A 21,970-nucleotide genomic window follows, 5' to 3' on the forward strand; every position below is an offset into this window, starting at 1 on the left:
AAAATTACAAGGCTTGAGTTGAAGGAGAGGCAGGGACTTTCTCAGTGCAGCATGGAAGGGGGAAACCATGTAGAGGTCTAATAAATCAGGAGATCCATAAATAAGGCAGTCTTTTTTATCCCCCCACCCCGGGCATAGGAATCTAAAACAAGAGTCCATAGATTTAAGAGAGAGGGAAAAGATTTAAAAGGGATCTGAGGGACACCTGCCCCACCCCCCAAATAGAGAGTGATGGATATATGGAACGAGCTGTCTGAAGAGTTTTCCTGGGAGTTCCTATTTCATAGGTCCTTTCCTGGACCCAAAACACTAATGGCATCAAGAAGAAAGCATGTCAGCGCCTCTACTTCCTCATGACTTTGCAGAGGCTTGATATGACATTGGAAATCTTGGCAAACTTCTATAGATGTGTACTGGGAAGTGTGCTGACCGGCTGCACCATGCCCTGGTATGAGAGCAACAATATCTCAGAGGGTAAAGTCCTGCAAAAGGTAGTAGACACAGCCCAGGACATCACAGGCAAACCCCTCCCCAACATGAAGAAAATCTTCATGGAACACTGGTGACGGAGAGCAGCAGCAATCATCAAGGATCCACACCACCCAGGACACGCTCCGTTCTCGTTACTGCCATCAGGAAAGAGGCAGCTGTCACAAGACTCGCACCCCCAGGTTCAGGAACAGTTCCTACCCCTCCACCATCAGACTCCTCAACGACAAACTCATTATTTACTACTGAATTTTTTTTCTGTATTTTCAGTTTTTGTCTATATATCTTTTTGTTGAATATTTTATTTACAATTTTCCATTCACCTAAAGTTATTATTATAATACAGTGAAACAAATTTAAAAAGCCCCAAAACTCCCTCTCTCCCAACCACCCCCTCATAAAAAACAATATATAAACTAACTTTATAGGTATATAAAAAAAGAAAAAAAAGAAAATCTTTGGATTTGCAGAGAAAGATGTCGTCAGACAAATATCTCCAGATCTATCGTAAACATTCAGAGGTTTACAGGCATAAGGATGAATGTCATTACAAATTCAATCCCATTATTTGGGTATATGGATGCCAAATTTGTAAAAACATAGGATATTTATTCCTCAAATTATAAGTAATTTTTTCCAAAGGAATACAACTTTGAATTTCTGCATGCCACCTTGGGATAGCTAGAGATAAATCAAATTTCCATGTAATTGCAATACATTTCTTCGCTATTACTAACGCTAATTTAACAAATTCCACTTGATATATTGATAATTTTAGTTTAGATATTGTACTTTCTATGTTTCCTTAAAAAAAATCAGGACTTTGCAGAAATACAATTCTTACAACTTGTTTCAAAAAATTAAGGAGATCTGCCCAAAAGGGCCTTACTTTAGGACAAGACCATGTTGAATATATAAAAGATCCTACATCTTCACCACTCCTAAAACATTGATCCAATAAATCTGATTTCAATCTGTTCAACTTCTGTGGTGTAAAATATAGGTGATGTAAAAAATTTGTATTGAACTAGTCAACATCTTACATTAATGGTATTAGTCATACAGTCCCACTGTGACAGAGTATTTAGAGGTGGTTTGGGAGGATTTGTTAGAGCAGCTTGCACACACACATTGTAAAACACAGAATATTTGCAGGACTTTTGCAGAATGCTTTTTTTGAAGGAGGCAACAAACTATCGACAGCAGCTTGCCTGGGAGAGCGTGTGATCTTTGCAGGCAGAAGAGAACAGTTTTGTTCTCAAGAGAGGGAGGGTGTGAAACAGAGAGAGAGGAGACAGAAATCAGTTCCAGAAGGACAAAGCTGGCAAACCTTTGGAAGACTGTCTGGTCAAAGGAGAAGACCGGCAATCTGAAAGAAAGAGGATCATCTGGAGAACCCTGAAGGGGGCAAGTTTCGTCAGCAAGACTGATTGAGAAGGAATCAGTTGTGGATGTCCTGGAAAAAGGAATCTCTCTGAAAACCAGCAAGAATCCCCCTGAGTGGTAACCATTTGCCTGTTAAGCACCAAAGACTGGTGAACTTTGTTAATGCTAACTTCTGTGCACAGTACAAGAATTGCCTGCAACCAGTGAGATTGGACTGTGATCCAAAGCTTAGTATTAGAGGGGGGATTAAGCAGTTAGGTAGATTAAGTAATAAGTTAAAGTTTAATTCTGTTTTCTTGTTCAAATATAATTAAAAACCATTTTGTTTAAGTAACCCTGTGTTGTGGTGAATATCTATTACTGCTGGTTTTTGGGGTCCTCAGGACTCCGTAACACTACACAAATTCTCCATGTTTGTTCATCAATTGTAATATTTAAATCTGTTTCCAATCTTTGTCTAGATCTATGAAATCCTAGTTTTGGAGTTCCTGCTTGTAATAGCGAATATACCAAAGTAGTAATTTTTTTACAATTCTACTCCTAATAAGAAGTTCTGCTTTGATACAACTGGATAAAAACATAGTTGGTCCAAGCTTATCCATCAAATATGCTCTTAATTGAAACTAAAGGCCCTTTCAGGTGGACCCTCTACCTTGAGGCCAGCGACAGGAGTGGATTTAAACTGCGAACTCACCTTTCCGATGACAGCCCCAAAAGGCTGCTGCAGTGTTATCCGGACACGAAAGGGCCTATTCATATCCAGAGGTGCCTCGTAGCACCTCCGGATCTGATGGAGGCAGGGCGACTGGTGCCGCAGTGCCACCAGTCATTAATATGTGGCATAGCAATGGCCGCCTTCCCCCATGCAGGTGGAACCACTGTGTTTCCCACAAAAGTTTCAGCTGTGTAGGGGTTTATGTGTAGGGAAGATCACCACTGCTATGCCACATTCTGAGCTGCAGAGAGCGGCCCTGGTGCAGGAGCGGCCAAGCCAGGCCGTCACAACCCGCACTGGCTGCCCCCACCCCGACGTCCCCTACCAGCTGCCCCTCCGCAGCAGGGCAGGGGGGTGGGGGCTGAAAGGCAACAGCTGCACATTCAGGTGCGTCAGCAGATCCCTCCCGAAGGAGGGTTGGTGTCGGCGCCTCGGAGGCATTTCTGCCGCATTCGGGTAAATATGTCTTTAGCTGTAAGGGGGGAGATTATGCAGCTTTACAAGGGGGTGTTCAGGCCATCTGAAAGGACCTCAACTAAAGAGTTTTATGTGGTAAGGCATATTGTTTTCCTCAATTGCTCAAATGACATTAATTGACCTCTTTTATAACAATCTTCTACATTAACGCAAGCTTGACTTTGGTGGTAGGGAAAGTTATGGAGGGTATTCTTAGAGATGGTGTGTATAAATATCTAGACAAGCATAGATTGATCAGGAGCACCTAGCATGGGTTTGTGAAGGGGAAGTCATGTTTGACGAACCTTGTTGAGTTTTTTGAAGAACTGACAAGAAAGGTGGATGAAGGTGGGGCAGTTAATGTAGTCTATCTGGATTTTAGCAAAGCTTTTGATAAGGTTCCACATGAAAGGTTAGTAAGGAAGGTTCAGTCACGAGGGATTAATGGAGAAATAGTAAGATGGGTTCAGAGGTGGCTGGAGGAGAGACAGCAGAGGGTCATGGTGGACAAGTCTCTGTCAGGATGGAAGACTGTGACGAGCGATGTGCCTCAAGGATCGGTGCTGGGTCCCCTGTTGTTCATAATTTATATTATTGATTTGGATGATGGGGTAGTTAATTGGGTAAGTAAATATGCAGACAATATGAAAATAGGGGGAGTGGTGGATAGTGAGGAAGGTTTTCCGGGATACAGAGGGATTTGGTTTGTCTGGAGAGTTGGGCTGAAAGATGGCAGATGGAATTTAATGTAGAGAAGTGAGAGGTGCTTCATTTCAGAAAAAAATAATCGAAATAGGATATATGTAGTCAAGGGGAGGACATTGAGGAATCCACAAGAACAAGATCTTGGAGTTATGGTGCAGTATTCCTTGAAGGTGGAATCCTATGTTGACAGGGTGGTTAAGAAGGCATTTGGTACGCTAGTCTTTGTAAATCATAGCAATAGAGTATAGGAGCTAGAAAGTGATGCTGCGACTGTTTAAGGCATTGGTGAGGCCAGGTTTAGAGTATTGTGTTCAGTTCTGGTCTCCAAATTACAGGAAGGATATAGATAAGGTGGAGAGGGTGCAGAGAAGATTTACAAGGACGTTGCCTGGCTTAAAATACCTAGAGTACAGTGAAAGATTTAAGAGGTTAGGACTTTATTCATTGGAACGTAGACAGCTGAGAGGGGATTTGATAGATGTGTTTAAAATTCCCCCAGAGAGCAGGGGAGGTTGAAACAAGAGGACAGAAGTTGAGGGTAAGGTGGACAAAATTTTAGGAGAAACAGAGGATGCTTCTTCACTCAGAGAGTGGTGTCTGAATGGAATAATCTTCCAGAGGAAACAGCTGAGGCAGAGTCAATTCTTTCATTCTGGAGGAGGCCGGATATGTACATGGATAGGAGGGGGTTGGAGGGTTACGGGCAGAAAAGGCATGTTTCCATGCCATAAACTGTTTTATGGTTATATGGTTAAATAACGATCCCCTTACGAAACCAGATATTCAAAAACTGATCGTCTCTTAAGAAAGCTATAAGAGGATTTTGAATCAAAGGCATTTTAGGCAATATGGACACTCTTGCACCAATATCATTGTTTATTTTAATCCAAATATTAAACAAATGCTTCAATAATGGTGTCTCCTTGTCAGCAACCATCAATTTCGGTTACCAATTGCATATAAATTCTTCTGGTTTCCTCTTTTATTTAATTCTATATTAACCCATGCTGATTTTTAAAAAAACTTTCAAAGAAAGAAGCAAGGAATCTCATTGCGCCTCTTGATAATAATTTCTAAAGTTAGGAAGCTGTAGACCTAGCTCATATCTCCATGTTAACTTCTCTATAGAAACTCTTGACATTTAACCTTTCCAAAGAAATCTCCTTACATGTTTATTTAATTCTTGAAAAATTTTTTTGAGGTATTAAAATAGGTAATGTTTGAAAAAGATATTGTATTCTTGGAAATATATTCATCTTTATACAGTTCACCCTTCCAACTAAAGTTATAGGTAAATTAATCTATTTTTTCAAGAGAAGTAAATGATTCAAATTTAGACAAGTTCTTTAAATTACTATCTGTGTGTATACCTAAATATTTAATACTTTGACATTAGGTATAGACACCTTCTGTTAGTGGCATCATTTCATTTTTTAGCCCAATTTATTTTATAACCTGAAACTTTTCCATATTCTTTTAATTGAACATATAATCTTCATAAAGATGCCTCAGGGTCAGTCAAATATATTAAAATGTCATCCTCTTGACCAACCCTAAAACCTTTAATTTGCAAATCAGACTGAATTGACTGGGCAATATGGCTAAAATAAATAAAACTGGGATGAAAGGATGTCCTTGTCTATTTGATCTCATCAATTTAAATGGTGTATTTAAATTGTCCATTATTTACTACTTTAGCTTTGAGACCACTGTATAACTCTAATCCAATTTTTTTTTTAAATGATCCAAATCCAAACTTCTCTTAACTCTTTAAACAAAAAGTCCCATTCTAATCTATCAAATGCCTTTTCTGCATCTAAAACTGCTGCAGCACTCAAGTCATCTCTTTTTTGCGCTAAATGAATTACTCTAAGCAATCGGGCTACATTTTCTGAGAAGTCTCTTTTTAACAAAACCTGTCCTATTAATACGTATCTATTAATTTAGGTAACAATTTATTCATTCTATTTGCCAAAATTTTTGCAACAATTTTGTAATCCATATTCAATAATGAAATAAGAAGGTTTTAATGGATCTCTATCCTTTTTAAGAATCACAGTAATTATTAACATCGAAAATTATTCTGGAAGACTATGAGCTATGAAGCCTGTTCTAATACTTGCATAAATATAGGAATTAATATGTCCTTAAATTCTTTATAAAATTCGGATGAAAAACCATCATCTCCTGGAGAATTATTATTTTGTAAGGAAGCCATAGCTTCCCTTACTGCTACCTGGTAAAAAGGGCATTAAGTTCAGTTTGTTCTTCCAAACGTAAAGTAGGTAATATCATCTGTGATAAATAATTATCTATTTTACTTTCATCTCTGAAAGACTGAAGTACATAATTTCAAATAAAAATTCTTAAAAAATTCATTTATTTCTTGAGGCTTATATGTAATTACATTAGTTTTTTTAAATTGCTTTAATTATTCTTAAAGCCTGTTCCACCTTCAATTGCCAAGCTAATAATTTATGTGACCTCTCACCTAGTTCATAATATCTTTGTTTCGTTCTTGTAACTGCTTTCTCAGTTCTGTATGTTTGCAATGTATTATAATGAAGTTTTTTTATTAATCAAATATCTACATTTATTTTCAGAAGTAAGCTTTTGATGGATATTTTCTAAAACAAATTTATCTTTTTTTAAATACTTTATATAAAATTTTGAATATATGAATACAAATGAAACCCCCCCCCTTCCCCCCTCCCACCATCCCCTACCACAAAAGAAAGAAAAAAAGAAAACAGGAGATTTGAACCATCACAAACACAATAAATGGCCATGGATCAGAGCAACACCACCACAACGAACCCCAGGGAACTCAACATTTTAAACCCATATAATCCAAATAAGGGCTTCACACTTTCCACAAAAAAAGAGATAATTATCACGTAAATTATATCTTATTTTTTCCCAATAGAATACATGATTTCAATTTCATTTGCTATCTCTGCAATCCCAAATCAATCTCATTTTTCCCAGTAGGGACTATACATTTTCTTGCTACAGCCATTGCCAATCTTAAAAACAGAATTTGGTACAGAGTCATACTCAATTTCAAACTCACATTTTAACATTACCTAATAAAAAATAAAAATAATTTGGTAACTGAATCTTTAAAACTTTCTCTAAAAATTCCTTAAGTCATGTCCAAAAAAATTTTAACATTATCACATAACCAAGTCAAGTGTAAAAAAAACCTACTTCTTTACAACATCTAAAGCATAAATCTGAAGAAATTAAATTATATTTCTTTAACTTCTGAGGAGTTAAGTACAGCTGATGTATAAAATTATAGTGGACTAATCTATATCTCACAAGATTGTTATGAAGCTAGTTATTTTATATCTTTTCAGAGAATGAAAGAACAAAATTCCAAATAACACTTTTTTGTTATTACCAAGTTAAAGTTTTATTATTGGACAAATTTGGACATACTTACCAAGATAGTCAAAATTTGAAATTTTGCTTCGGGAAGTGAGTACAAAAAAATTTATTTTCAAAATGTATAATTTATTACAAAGTATGATTACAAAGTAGATATTCATAAATAGAGATTAAAATGGTAAAAAGATTTGGGAATAATAATTGATCAAAATGATTGGAGATCTATATGTATTGATAGTATGACTAAGATTGTCAATGTGAAATATAGATTAGTCCACTAATTTCTCTTTCTAATTGTTCTACTTTTCTCATATACTCCTTTTTAATTTTAGAAGTAAAACTTACAATTTGACTTCTTAAATATACTTTTAAGGCATCCTTTATAATAAATTTATAATTTACAGAATTCAAATTTATATCACGAAATGTCCGAATTTGAGTTTGACATATCTTTTTCTTGACTACAATTTACATCGTCGACAAGTGGAAGTTCTGCCTGGCCTGCAGGAAAAGAATCTCAGGGTTGTTTGTGATGTCATGTACGTACTTTGACGATAAATTCTGATTGTGAATTTGAAGGAAGTGGTAGAGGCAAGGACAATTGCAACATTTAAAAGACACTTGGATAGGTATGTGGATAGGGAAGGTTAACAGATACAAGCTAAATGCAGGCAGACACGACTCACTCAGGTGGACAACGTGGTTGGCACAGACAGGTTGGGCTGAAGGGCTTGTTTCAGTCCGTAACTAAACGTTGGTGCACACACATACAATAGTCTGCTGATAACGTTCTGGAGACTAACATCAAAATCCAGTGGTACCCCCAACACGTTGATCAAACACAGTCTTCCTTCAATATCCCATAAACACTTACCTACTGCAATTACAATCCAGAACAACATTTTTAACTCTGTGAATTATATCAGCCATATTTGACTTTCCTTCGACTTTCCAGTCATCTTCTAATATTGAACCCGTCAGCTGCGTACAAAGGAGACACAATTACAGGAAAGCAGTGAGAGGAGGGGGAGGGAGCAGGGCAGGACATAATCAGAGGGAAGGAATAGCAGGTGGGTGGTAACCCTGTGGAATGGGCCACACAAGTGGGACCTATGTAGACTGGGAAGAAACCCAAATTAATTGCCTCAAAATTTACATATCAATTTACATAATCAAGGAAAAAGGGGAATCAAATGAAAGGGGAAATCATACCTTCAATAATTTTACAGCACAGGTCAGGTTATCATCCAAAGGCTTGGAAAGCAGTACGTTCAGTAATTCCTGGAGTCCATCCCGTAAAATTGTGGCTCGTGTCATTAATCCATTCACACCTTTGATCTGCCGATCCAGAGAGAAAAATATAGGAAAACCCTCAAGTCATAAATAAAGTGTTACTGCTACAATAAAACATTAACACATGCTTTAGTATCACTGAAGGGTGACTTAACCAAGATCAATGTCCCATGTTCAAATGTTTCGAATGAAGGCAAACAATTCAGTTCAGTTCAGCAATTCAAGAGCCATAATCTCACAACGTAGGAGGTTATTCAGCTTGGCCAATATTTATCGTCAAACGACATTACACACAGATCTCCTGTTCATTATCACAAAAAAATTCTAGACTCTGAGGGACTGTGCTGGTTAGACATGCTTCTGCCCCCACCAACCAGCACTGCTATCCCACCTTTTGTATTTGGTGCAAAGTCCAGTAACTATATACAGCGCCCTCCATAATGTTTGGGACATTATTTCCTTTATTTGCCCCTATGCTCCACAGATTTAAATTTGTAATCAAACAATTCACATTTAAAGTGAATTGCAGGATAATTAAAGGGCACTTTCCAGATTTTATTCAAGGTTATTTGTATGCATTTTGGTTTGACCATGTAGAAATTACAGCAATTTTTCTATATTGTCCCCTCATTTCAGGCCACCCTAATGTTTGGATATTTAGCTTCACAGCTGTTTGAGTACTCAGGTATGTTTAATTGGTTCATTGGTGCAGGTATGAGAGCTAGGCTTGCTTTTAAGCTTTTGATCACCTTTGAAGTCTATGGTGGCCATTTTTCAACATGAAGACCAGAGTTGTGCCAATGAGAGTCAAAGAAGCCATTATAAGGCTGAAGAACAAAAATAAAACAGTAACATCGTCCAAACCTTAAGATTACCAAAATCAATTGTTTGGAACATCATTAAGAAGAAAGAGCGAACTGGCGAGCTCAATAATCGCAAAGGGGCCGGTAGGCCACTACTGATGACAGAGGAATTCTCAACATATCGAAGAAAAATCCACAAATACGTCCGACAGATCAGAAACATTCTTCAGGAGGAAGGCACGGATGTGTCAATTACTACTGTCTGCAAAAGTCTTCATGAACAGAAATAACAGAGGCTACACTGCAAGATGCACACCACTAGTTAGCCACAGAAACAGGATGCCCAGATGAGTTTGACAAGAGAGCCTGCAAAAATGTTCTGGAGAAAGGTCTTGTGTACAGATGAGACCAAGATTCAGCTGTATCAGAGTGATGGCAAGTGTGAAGGCAAAATGGAACTGCCCAAGATCCAAAGCATTGTGTACCTCTTCTGTGAAACATGGTAGGGGGGATGTTATGATCTGGGCATGTACGGCTGCCGTAAGTACTAGCACACATATCTTCGCTGATGATGTAACTGTTGATGGCAGTAGCAAAGTAAGTTCTGGGGTGTATACAAACATCCATCCACACAAGTTCGAGCAAATGCCTCCAAAATAACTGGACTGCACTTTATCACACGGCAAGACAATGATCCCAAACATTCTGCTACAGACACAAAGGAGATTTTCAAATTTATAAACATGAGTTGCCATGTCAGTAACCCGTTCTAAATCCAATTGAGCATGCCTTCCATCTGGTGAAGAAAAGAACATAAGGGGACAAGCCCCCCGAAACAAGCAGGAGCTGAAGATGGCTGTGGCAGAGCATCACCAGAGAAGATACTCAGCACCTGGTGATGTCTATGAATCACAGACTTCAAGCAGTCACTGCAGGAAAGGGATAGGCAACAAAGTACTAAACCTGACTACTGCCGTGACCCAAATATCATGTTGCCCAAAAATGAAGGGACGATGTATAAAAGGTGCTGTAATTTCTATATGGTCAAACCAAAATGTATGCAAACAACCTTGAATAAAATGTGGAATGTGCATTTTGATCACAAGTTTATTACAAACTTAACTGTGGAGCACAGGGGCAAATAAAGGAAGAAAATATCTGTCCCAAACATTATGGATGGCATTGTACATTTCAGGTTTATTCCAAATTCCTTTCAAAAATTACTGAATCGAAGGCACTAATGTCTTGTCTGTGAAGATCAGGCATCAAAATACACACCGTAAGACACTGGAAATACTCAGCAGGTCAGCCAGCATCTGTGGAGAGAGGAATAGAGTCTGAAAAAAGAGTGACAAGCCAAAGCATTGATCGTCCATTTCTATCCATGGATGCTGCCAGAGTTGTCGAGTCAGTCCAGCTCTTTGTTTGAGCAGAGCGAATGTATCAGGTTGATTGATTCAGATGCAAGGATATCAATCTGAAATGTTAATTCTGTTTCACCCTCCACAAATGCTGCCTGACTTGTTAAATTTAGACCAACAGCACTGAAACAGGCCCTTCCGGCCCACGAGTCGATGCTGCCCCATTACACCCAATTGACTAAAATGTATGTTTTTTTGAACAGCGGGTCACCTGACCTCTCCAGCACGAAAGCAGTAGGAAGTTACCTCATCTGCAAATAAAGCCACTCACAAGTAAGGCTTCCACACAATTGGTTCTTACAGGTCACGTGAGCACAGGTTGGCCGGCCCCTCCAGCAGAAAGTCCATCACGTGGAGCAGATCGCCCTCTATGTTCCCTCGAGACCTCCCTGAGTTCAACTCCAGGTTACAGGCCATAGGTGATGATGGAAGACAGACTGTGTAGGGTCTGATCCAGGTTGTGAACCGTGGGTGATGCCAGAGACCAGATGTGTGGTATATGGTGGAGGGGGGCCTATTACAACGTGTAAGTAGTTGTAATTAGGCAACCATTTCTTTGTCGAGTAATGAATTGTGCTCACATATTGCAGAGTGGTCATGGATGTCCACATGTAGCCATCATGGGTTGAGATTATCTTTATGTGGCTGGCGCTTGATGTCCTATGATTTACATGCTACTGCTGTGTATGAGGTGTGTTCCCTGCTGAGAATTCTTCCGCACGTAAAGAAAGATCACTGTTTTATACCAACGTGTGTTTAGGACGTTACACTTCGAGCCTCTCACCCTACCTCCTCTACCATGTAATAAGTTCATGCCACATTCTCATCTACTGCCAGTAACCTTTCAATGCCATCTGAGGTAAGAATCCAGCCATCTCTGCCTGTTCAGGCATTCCGCTTTCACTTCCCTGTGAGGAAGAGTTCCACAGACACAACATTTCTTCAAAAAAAATTAGAAAAGAAAAAAAAACTATTAAAACTACTGAAAATAAAAGACAAAAACTAAAAACCCTTAAAAAACCAACTAACCCCCCCACCCCCCCAACCTTAACTAACCCCAATAACTATATTTGTAAACACTGTTACATTGGATTTGATACTTATTACGGGATATGTTAGAATAGTTTTGGGTAAAATATGTCTTTAAAAGAGATAGATTGTGGGGGTTTAGTGCAAGTTACACATCACAAACAGTAACACATCACAAAAGACGTCTCATTTAAAATGCAACAGCTTTGCTGAAGCTGGACGCTGAGGCTCCAGTTGACTTTGCAGAAACAAAGAAGATGCTGATCTACTGTGTACCGGCAATAAAGTCTGGGCTCAGAGATACTGATAAGATCTTTCGACTGTTGGGTTTGGAGCCCTGGAAGAGGTTGTGTGGTTTTTACAAGCAGAGATCAAATAAACAAACAAGTGATTTTAATTTGTGTGAGATTGAGAGAGATCAGTTCTACAGTAGCAGTTAAGGCTGCAAAATGGCAAGCTGGCAGCTTGTTGAAAAAACCCCATTTTGATGACAACACGAGTTCAGCCTGTTCAAAACCCTTGTAGATGTTACAAGAGGAAATGACTGACTAGAGGGTATCTCCTGAAATAAGGGAAACAGAAGGAACTCTGTGGTGACCTGGAAGAAGAGGTTATCAGTTGGAAAACCCATGATGGGGCAAGTTTCTTCCGCAAGACATTGAAGTGACTGATTGGACGAAATCTGTTTGTGTGTGTCCAACAAGCAACAAATCTCTCTCTGAAACCAACAAGAACCTTCCTGAGCAGTAACCATTTAACTTTAAGCACCAGAGCCTGGTGAAGATTCATAAGTGTTAAATTCTGTGCACAGTATGAGAATTGTCTGATACCGGTGAACTTGGAGAAGTGAAAAGTGAATGATTGGACCAGTGAAAAAGAGAACTTTCCTGAACATATACACATTACATGTGTAATGTTACATGTGCACATAAAATTAGAAGGGGGTTAAGTTAGGTTGATGGTAATAAGTTAAAGTTTGATCCTGTTATTATGTTTAAAGAAAATTAAAAGCAACTTTTGTTTAAGTGACCATTGTCTTGGTGAATTTCTATTGCTGCTGGGTTTTGGAGTCCTCTGGGCTCATAACATAGTGTTATAATTATCATATATGTGTTGATTTAAATAAAATATTCAAAAAAATTAGATGCCAGGTTTTCATGGAAAACTGTTTACACACAAAGTAATTAATTGATTAGGTAAATCATAGACGGTAATTAGGAAGCATACAGAAAGGAGAAAAATCACTAGTTGAATGATGTTCTTCCAACAATCTTACACTCAACGTTAGCAAAACTCAGGAGCTGATTGTGGGCTACAGGAGGGGGACATCAGGAGAACAAAACCAGTCCCTAACGAGGGGTCAGCAGTAGAAAGAGTTAAGAACTTTAACTTTCTAGGTGTCAATAGCTCTGAAGATCTCTCCTGAGGCCTGCATCGTTAGGAGTTTGAGGCGATTTGGTATGCAAATTTCTACAGGTGTACCGTAGAAAGCATTCTCACCATCAACAACATCTACAAGAGATGATGTGTAAAGAAAGCAGCTTCTATCCTTGAGGACCCTCACCATCCAGGCCATGCCTCCTTCTCACTGCTACGATTGGAAAGAAGTCTGAAGATGAACATCCAATGGTACAAAAACAGTTTCTTGTCCTCTGCCATTAGATTTCTGAATGGACAATGAACCACAGACACTTGCTCACTTACTTTTTTTTTCACTAATTTTTTTTTAATGTTATTTATAGCAATATTTGCACCTGTAATGCTGCCACAAACAACAAATTTATTGACATACTAATAACAATAAATTCTTGATTATGAAATTATTTGAGATAGCTCAAGGAAGACCTTTCCTTTCCATTGAACACTGATCATAATTTCTTTTTCCTTTTTGCCCAATGAATTTTTAAAAATTATATTTTTAAAATTTAGACCTAGAGCATGGTTACAGGCCTTTCTGGCCCACAAGCCCATGCCGCCCAAATACACCAATTAACTTTCAAGCCCCATTTTTTTTGGAGGGTGGGAGGAAACCCACACAGAGAGGGGAGAATATATAAATGCCTTATAGACAGTGGCAGATTTAAATCGTGCCTTTTTAACAGGAACACCTGGACCAGAAATAACTAGGACCACAGATAGACTAAACAGGCAAGAGAAAGCCCTCAATCATGCATATCTGTAGCAGCTACACATGTTCATCTTCCAAGAAATTTGTCGATTTTCATCTGGTGAGCCCAAAGGTTTAGAATCATAGAAATCAACAGCACAGAAAACAGGGCCTTTGGCCCTTCTAATCTATACCAAACCATTTTACTGCCAAGTCCTACTGACCTGCACCCAGTTCATAGCCCTCCATACCCCTCCCATACATGATCATGTCCAAATTGTTCTTACATGTTAACATTGAGCCTGCGTTTAGCACTTCGGCTGTCAGCTCATTCCACACTCCCACCACTCTCTGTGTAAAGACGTTCTCCCTTATTTTCCCCTAAACTTTACCCCTTTCACCCTTAACCCATGTCCTCTGGTTTGTATCTTGTCTAACCTCAGTGGAAAGAGCCTACATGCATTTATGCTACCTACATGCATCAATATTTTGTATACCTCCATCAAATTTCCCCTCGTTCTTCTGCAATCCAGGGAACAGTCTGAACCTATTTAAACTTTCCCTGTAACTCAGTTCCTCAAGTCTGGGCAACTTCCTAGTAAATTTTCTCTGCCCTCTTCCAATCTTATTGATATCCTTCCTGTAGTTCCATGACCAAAACTGCACACAATCCTCCAAATTTGGACTCACCAATATCTTATACAACTTCACCATAACATCTCAACTCCAATACTCAATGCTTTGATTTATGAAGGCTCAAGTGCCAAAAGCTCTCTTTACAACCCTACCTACTTGTGACACCACTTCCAGGGAATTATGTATCTGCATTCTTAGATCCCTCTGTTCTACCACACTCGTCAGTGCTCGGCCATTTATGTCCTTTCTTGGTTTGTCCTTGCAAATTGCAACACCTCACCCTTAACTGTATTAAACTCCATCGGCCATTTTTCAGCCCATTTTCTGTCGGACATAACTACAAGAAGGTGAATTTGACGTAAAGATTCCTTGCCCCTCTCATCTCAAGTTTACTTTTCATGGTGTTTCTCAAAAACAAAGACAATAGAACCCTCACCTCCAGGTTGATATACAGCTCACCCAAAAACAGCACAAACGAGTGGAACTTCTTTCTGGTCTTTTCATCGCCTTCCACTGCCTCTCCTCTCTTCAAAAACTCCGTCTGACACCTGTGGAGAAAGGACAGAGCCACAGCAGTCTGAGAACCAAGCGCTGCAGCCAGCTCTCTGCAGCTCAGCTATTAAACTAGCAGGCATGATCCTTGGCTCGTTTAGCAGCTTTCCCCACTGATGCAGGTTGAGCCCTCTCATGGATGCCGAGGGACTGGCTGAGTTCCTCCTGCATTTATGTTTTTACTATAGTTTCAGCATCTGCAGACTTCGTATTTCACTACAATGAATTCCAAACCCAACATGGTGTTGAATTAATGGCAGCATCGCTGCTGGTGTGTATTTGGGCAAGGCAGGGAGCAGAGACACAGCACTCCTTCTGCAGGGTCCTACCAGTCCAACTGCTCCGTACACATTTTAAGCAGCCTGTTAAAGGAGCCGGTGGTGTTTTATTGAAAAACATGACCGTAGGGCCTGGGCCCCAAGATGATGGCTTTAGTGATCAGCAGCGGCCTAGAATGGCAGTAGACTCCAGGAGAGCAGCGTACTAGCTCAGGGCACCAGTGGGGGGGGGGGGGGGGGGGGGGGTGACACCACCAGTTGAGGAGACCACACTAACAGATGGTGACCACGGTGATAGACCAACGTGGGGCTCTGTGGCTGAAGGCGAGTTGTTGGTGACTTGCGAGCAAGGAACACCACAGGCTGCGGGCTGCTGGCAACTTAAGGGTGAAGGACTCACAGCAGGCTGCGGGCAAGCTGACTCATGAGAACCAAGTATCTGAGCTGGAATTCGAGAGGGTGCCGAGGGCTGAGATCATCTGATCGGTAAGTCACTGTCATTGAGGAAACTTGCTTCAATCAATTTGGTACAGTAGTTACTCCCCCAAAGAATCTAATTAGCTGTAATGTGCCTTGGGGCACACAGGGGTCAATGCAGAAGTTCATTTCTGTGAGCCAACTGCTATCTTGTCCAAACTATGTAACATTTGTCTTGGGGCAAGAACAAAGAGAAAGGAGCTCGGTCAACAAGGCACAGGAAATGCTTAACCCAGCACCTACCTCTGTAACAGGAGTTGGCGGAAGTTGCTATTTCCGGAGTTAATAGTGAGGTTCTGGGACAGGTAGTTACATAGTCTCGCCCCCGTGTATGTGAAGTTGGGCACAGTGGTCGCCTATGGAGGAAAACAAAACAGACTGAAGCAAATCCTCATGGAGAGAGAACCGGAACAATAGTGGTCATGAGTAACATGGCCATAAAAACAAAATGGTGGCAACACCCAAATGCTCCAGTACCGTCTGCAAAGGGTGAAACAGTTTAAATTTTGGTCCCGTGAACCAAGGGAAAGGATAAAAGGGCTGGCCTCTGACAGGATGGAAGGCAGTAGTTTAAATCTGTTCAAATAAACAGCAATGGTTCGGATCTTTCAATCGTTAATTTAACGGTTTCCAAGTTATCCAATACGAGGCCATTGTCTCACACTTTGGCCCATGAGCCTGTGCTGCCCCCAAATACTCCAATTAACCTACAACCCCCCCCACTCCCCTACATTTGGAGGATGGGGAAAATAACCAGAGCACCTGGAGGAAACCCTTACAGACACGGAGAGAACTCTGTCAGCACAGGATTCAAATCGAGCCCTTTCGCACCATATTCACATCAACACAAAAGGGCTTTGGAAAGTCTAGAAGCAGATAGAATTGTAATATTTAAAAAGCATTTGTACAAGTACATGTGTAGGAAAGGCTTAGGATATGGGCCGAATGCAGGCACATCTGACTTGCTTGGTCAGCATGGTTGGGCCAAAGAGCCTATTTCTAGCTGTAAAACTATGACTAACATAATCAGGGCATAATGACATTAAAAGCACTACTGTGACTGTTGAACAAGTAACGTTCTGTAGAATTATTTTCTTACCATTAGTTGCACTCTACATTCATCTATGTATGTAGCCAATCGGCTGGGGAACTCAGAGCATCGAGAAGAATGGTTGACCTTTCAGGCCAAAACCCTTCGTCAAGATTGGGGATTGAGAGAGAAAAGCTCAAATAAAGACAAGGTGGGAGGAGTAGGACTGAGCCCATAGAGAGAGGGTACACTGCAGTCCACACAACACTAAATCAGGCAACAGAAAGAGCATGACCCCATCCTTGCAGAATAAAGGGAGGCTTTGATACTGTCCCTATTCAATGCACCGCCTTAAGGAGAGGGAAAAATTCCTAGAATCACTGAACATAAAATGGGAGATAAACTCCCATGATGACAACATTGTTAGGAAATGTCACCAGTACCTCCCAGGGGACTTTTTTTCTTTCAAAATCTCTTCATTACCTTAAACTCTACTTATGCTCTTATCAAAGAAACCTCTCAATTTTCTTTGCCTGGATAAATCTCCCTTGAAAATCAAACTGCTAGAGTAGTGATTCCCAAAGTGGGCAATGCCAACCCCCACCCCCACCCAACAGGGCAGTCGGGGGCCATGAGGGAAAAGGGACGGTCGGGAGGGCCATGAGGGAAAAGGGGCAGTCGGGAGGGCCGTGAGGGAAAAGGGGCAGTCGGGAGGGCCGTGAGGGAAAGGGGGCAGTCGGGAGGGCCGTGAGGGAAAGGGGGGGTCGGGCGGGCTGTGAGGGAAAAGGGGCGGTCGGGAGGGCCGTGAGGGAAAGGGGGGGGGTCGGGCGGGCTGTGAGGGAAAAGGGGCGGTCGGGTGGGCCTTGAGGGAAAAGGGGCGGTCTGGTTGGCCATGAGGGAAAGGGGGGGGTGGGGGGGGGTCGGGCGGGCTGTGAGGGAAAAGGGGCGGTCGGGTAGGCCGTGAGGGAAAAGGGGCAGTCTGAACGTTTGTATCTTGGTGATGTGGTCTGGGATAATGGGCCTTGAAATTCCCGGCTGGGAAATGACAGCTGAACAAATCCGCTGGGAGATCTGACCACAATCCTAGTGCAGCAGAGTGGACCATTACCATACACTAGAATGGCGGTGGTCATACTGACGCTGCAGCACCACCACTGCCTCCTGCAGGGCAATGATTGATGCATGCAAGGTCTTGGTCGAGCCTGGACGATGCGCCAACAGGGGATGGCCCAACCTATACTCTTTGCAAACGGATCCTGTCCATCGCTCAACTTTCCTGCACAATGCTCCTTCCAGATTCCAGAAGGCGAATATTGCATCGATCCAGTCATAAGTTAGCCCAACATTCTTTTCTACCTTCCAGGCCTGAACACACACGACCCTCTCCATATACTCAGCCCTTCCAGCAGTCTCCCTCGCTATCTTACCAACTGCTGGAGAGATTAAAGGCAGCACAATCCCTTTCACCTGCAGATTGTATACCGTGGTCTATCTAAGTTCATGCTAGCTTGAAGAGCTCAAGGAAGAAAGAGCAAGAAACCTTTCCTCCAACTCAATGAACGATGCAGAGTTGTTGACATCTACCCCTATGATACTGACCCGATTAACAGATAAACAGGAGGCAGACTCCATCTCCCAGAAGCGTTTGGCTTTCTGCATTATTCCCTGTGCTTTTGTGAATAGGGGATGCTTTATTTAAAGGTGAAAACAACTTAGTGAAGTGCCAGTTGATGAAGTAGACAAAGACGATGTGGTCAAACAATAATCATGGCTTTTATTAGCAGAAATTCATGGTACAATAATGAAAGACAATAGGTGCAGACACAGTTATACCTAAGGGGAGTGTCCTTAACAGTGGAGATAATGCACAGCCAATGTGAGTACAGCAAGGCCCACCAGAGGGGAGACAGGCAGCCTGGCCGACATTAAGCAGCACTCATGAGCAAGATCATATATGAAACATGGTGAGATGACGTAAGAAGACGTATAATTCCACCTCTCCCCAGCTGAACTATTTAATGCCCGAATTGAAATGTCTGAAAGGTTTTTTAAAAAGTTTCTGAAGTCAGAAGATATATAATAGCTACAAATGTGAATAAGACAAAGACTCAATTATAATAGAAATGATCTTTTAAAAGTGCTGAAGAATTGAGGCCTATCTACCAGAGAGAAGCCACGGAATCAATTGACTCTGCTCCTAATGCGCAACGAACTCCTGGACAGATAAGTATAACACCAGCGCCTGTCCTGCAACCGCAAGATGGCGCCGGCATTGTTACCCACCCAGCTGACTGAAACGCGCACCCGTGAAGCCGGTAGCGCGAGCGAGGCGGCCGAGTCAAGAGGCCCGACCAGCAGTAAGTACAGGTAAAGAGGAGGAGGAAAGCTCTGCATTGTTAGGGACACAAGAATATGAAGAATTAACCACAACAACTACAGTTAAAGAAGGTAGGCCTCAAGGAGGTGCAATGGGGGAACCAGGATATATAGACATGAAAGTCAGAATGAATAATATCTGTGAAGAAGGATATGTCTTAATAAATGTTTGAAAGCGGTGGATACAGTACAGGATCATTTTAAGAAAATTGAAGGGGCATTTCATGAATGTAGAGATCAAGTGGAACAGAACAGAGAAAAAGTGGAGAAAGTGGAAGATTCATTTGTTGGATGGGAAATTCAGAAGGGAGAATTGTTGAAAAAGATTGATTCCTTGGAAAATCAAGGTCGACGTAATAATGTGAAGATAGTGGGACTTCTGGAAGATATTGAAGGTTCGGACCTGGTGAAGTTTTTTAAAAAGTGGATTCCAGATGTGTTGGGTCTTGAATTCTTTCTGGATGGCTTGGAATTGGACAAAGCACATAGGGTGTTGAGAAAGAAACCTTATCCAGGTCAGCCGCCTCGAGCTGTCCTAATTCGATGTTTGAGATACCAGGATAGAGAGGTGATTTTGCGGATAGCTGTCCAGAAAACTCATCAAATTCAAGCTCCAAAGATGGTTCAGGGTAGTAGGGTAATTTTCTATGCTAACCTGAGCCAGGAGATCATTAAGAGGCATAAAGAATTTAATTCAACTAAAGAGGTGTTGTGGAGAAGAGGTGCCCGGCTGTGATGAAAGTTTTACGGGAATTATCATTCTCAGTTCTTTGAGAGTGATCTCGATGCATTAATATTCTTTGCCAGACTTGCGAGGATCTCATCGACCACAATCATCTAAGAGGAGAGTATCTGACAAGAGGAATGGGAATGGAACGAAGGGGGTACTGATGGAAAGTCTTCTTGCTATCGAGGATCCGGAACAATATTTGGGATTGGAATCAGTGGGATGAACTTGAATGAGATGATTAATTGTTGAGAAGTTCGGCTGGCGGGGAGGGGGAGGGGGGGGTGGACGACTCTGATACTTTCGAAAGTCGTCTACCACTAGTGGTGTTATCCACACCCAGTTAATCGGCGAGTTACTACATTGGCGTAGTTGTTTAAGCAAGGGGAACTATTTTGTGGGATGCTCTGAAAGCATATTTATGGGGTCAAGTTATTAGTTACTCAGCAAAAGTTAAGAAACAATATTTGGCAGAAAGTTTGACATTGGAGAAACAGAAAACTGATTTGGAAAAGGACTTCCAAAAAAATATTACTGAAGATAAAAAGGCAGCATTGACTAAGTTGAAACTTCGTTATAATACATTGCAAACACATCAATTTGAGCAGTTGATTCAAAGATCTAAACAGCGTTATTATGAATTAGGGGATAGAGCCCATAATGTATTAGCTTGCCAGCTGACGACTGAACAAGTCTTGAGATCTATTAATGGTCTTAAAAAGAATTCAATAGTTACGTATAAACCTCAGGAAATTAATGATCAATTTCATTCATTTTATCAAAAATTATATACCTCCGAAGGGGTTCCTGATAATGGTTCTATTTAATCCTTTTTATCTGCTTTGGATTTGCCAGTTTTAGTGAAGTGAATGAATTGGAGTCTCCATTTACATATTTTGAAATTAGGAATATAATTGCTTTCTTAACATCTGTGCCATAGTAAGATAACTAAGTTCACAAGTACGCCAATAACCCTTGAATTCGGGACATTTACAGACATTACAACTTAACATGTAATAGTAAACACAAAATGCAGGTGAATGAGGCTCGTGTGAAACTTGTAAGGGTCTCATGAAGACCCCTGCCCAGAAAGGTATACACATGTACAGTGAACACTCCCAATATTTTGAGTGCGTGGAACTCAGTACTTGAATCCCCCTAGCATTACAAAGAGTTGATAAAGAAGCTGCTGTACACTTTAATTGGTTCTGTTGTGTTTTCTGCTGTCTGTTATCTTACAGCATGGGCTGACTTTAACACAAGGAACTTGTACATTTTGTTTGTCAATTCAAACGAGGAAAATAGCCATTTCGGACTCCAGTTGCGATGTGAAAAGGACTATTAGTTGCCGAATCTCATTTGTACAGCATAGAAACAGGCTTTTTGCTGACCATCACGTCCATCTCTTCATACAAGACATCTGACAAGCAGCTGAGGGACCCACACAGGCTGTGACTGACTTGTGGTCAGGGCACCTGCATGGGCTACAGGAGACTGGCTCGTGGGAACCAAGTATCAGACTCAGGATTCAAGAGGTTGCGAAGGGGAAGAAGGGCTCCCAATGGGCCCTGGGCCATGGAAAGCTTCCTGATTGTGTCGGAGGTTTGGATCGGGAGCTCGGGATGCTAATGGTTCGAACTGAAGTCTGTGCAGCTGAGGTAGTGCTGAAGGTGAACCTATGGGAACTCAGCGACTCTGAAGGACTTTCCCTTTGCTTCTTTTTCTTTGTTACCGTAAGGCGACTCTGTTTTACGGCAGGCAGAAGGCAATTTGGTGTAACGTAACATGTTTAATTTAATTTTGGACATACAGCATGGTAACTAGCCCTATGAGCCCGTGGCACCTAAATACCACAATCAACCAACAACTCTTGTTTTGAAAATGGGAAGAGACCGGAGCAGCCAGAGGCAACCCACGCAGACACAAAGAGAACTCCTTGCAAACAGTGCTAGATTTGCACCCGGCTCACCACGCTAACTGCCATCTATACTATTACATGAGAATAAACTGAAGCTTGAATCTCTTTGGCCTGAAACATGAAACGTCTGTTGCCTGCCTGACCTGTTGAGTTCTTCCAGCATTTTGTGTGTTGCTCCA

General features: G+C 41.1%; 1 protein-coding gene across 2 annotated transcripts in view; it reads right to left on the reverse strand.

Annotated features, from left to right (window-relative positions):
* paip1 (poly(A) binding protein interacting protein 1) overlaps positions 1 to 21,970 on the reverse strand; it is a 79,233-nt gene that overhangs the window by 28,151 nt on the left and 29,112 nt on the right. For both annotated transcript variants that reach the window (XM_069883672.1, XM_069883666.1), the window contains 4 exons: positions 15,984 to 16,096; positions 14,870 to 14,981; positions 8,357 to 8,482; positions 8,019 to 8,125 (listed from right to left, as the gene is read on the reverse strand). In XM_069883672.1, coding sequence (XP_069739773.1) covers positions 8,019 to 8,125; positions 8,357 to 8,482; positions 14,870 to 14,981; positions 15,984 to 16,096 — 458 coding nt within the window. The remainder of the gene's footprint in view (positions 1 to 8,018; positions 8,126 to 8,356; positions 8,483 to 14,869; positions 14,982 to 15,983; positions 16,097 to 21,970) is intronic.

This window comes from Narcine bancroftii, chromosome 1, assembly GCF_036971445.1.
Source record: "Narcine bancroftii isolate sNarBan1 chromosome 1, sNarBan1.hap1, whole genome shotgun sequence".
Lineage (NCBI taxonomy): Eukaryota > Metazoa > Chordata > Chondrichthyes > Torpediniformes > Narcinidae > Narcine > Narcine bancroftii.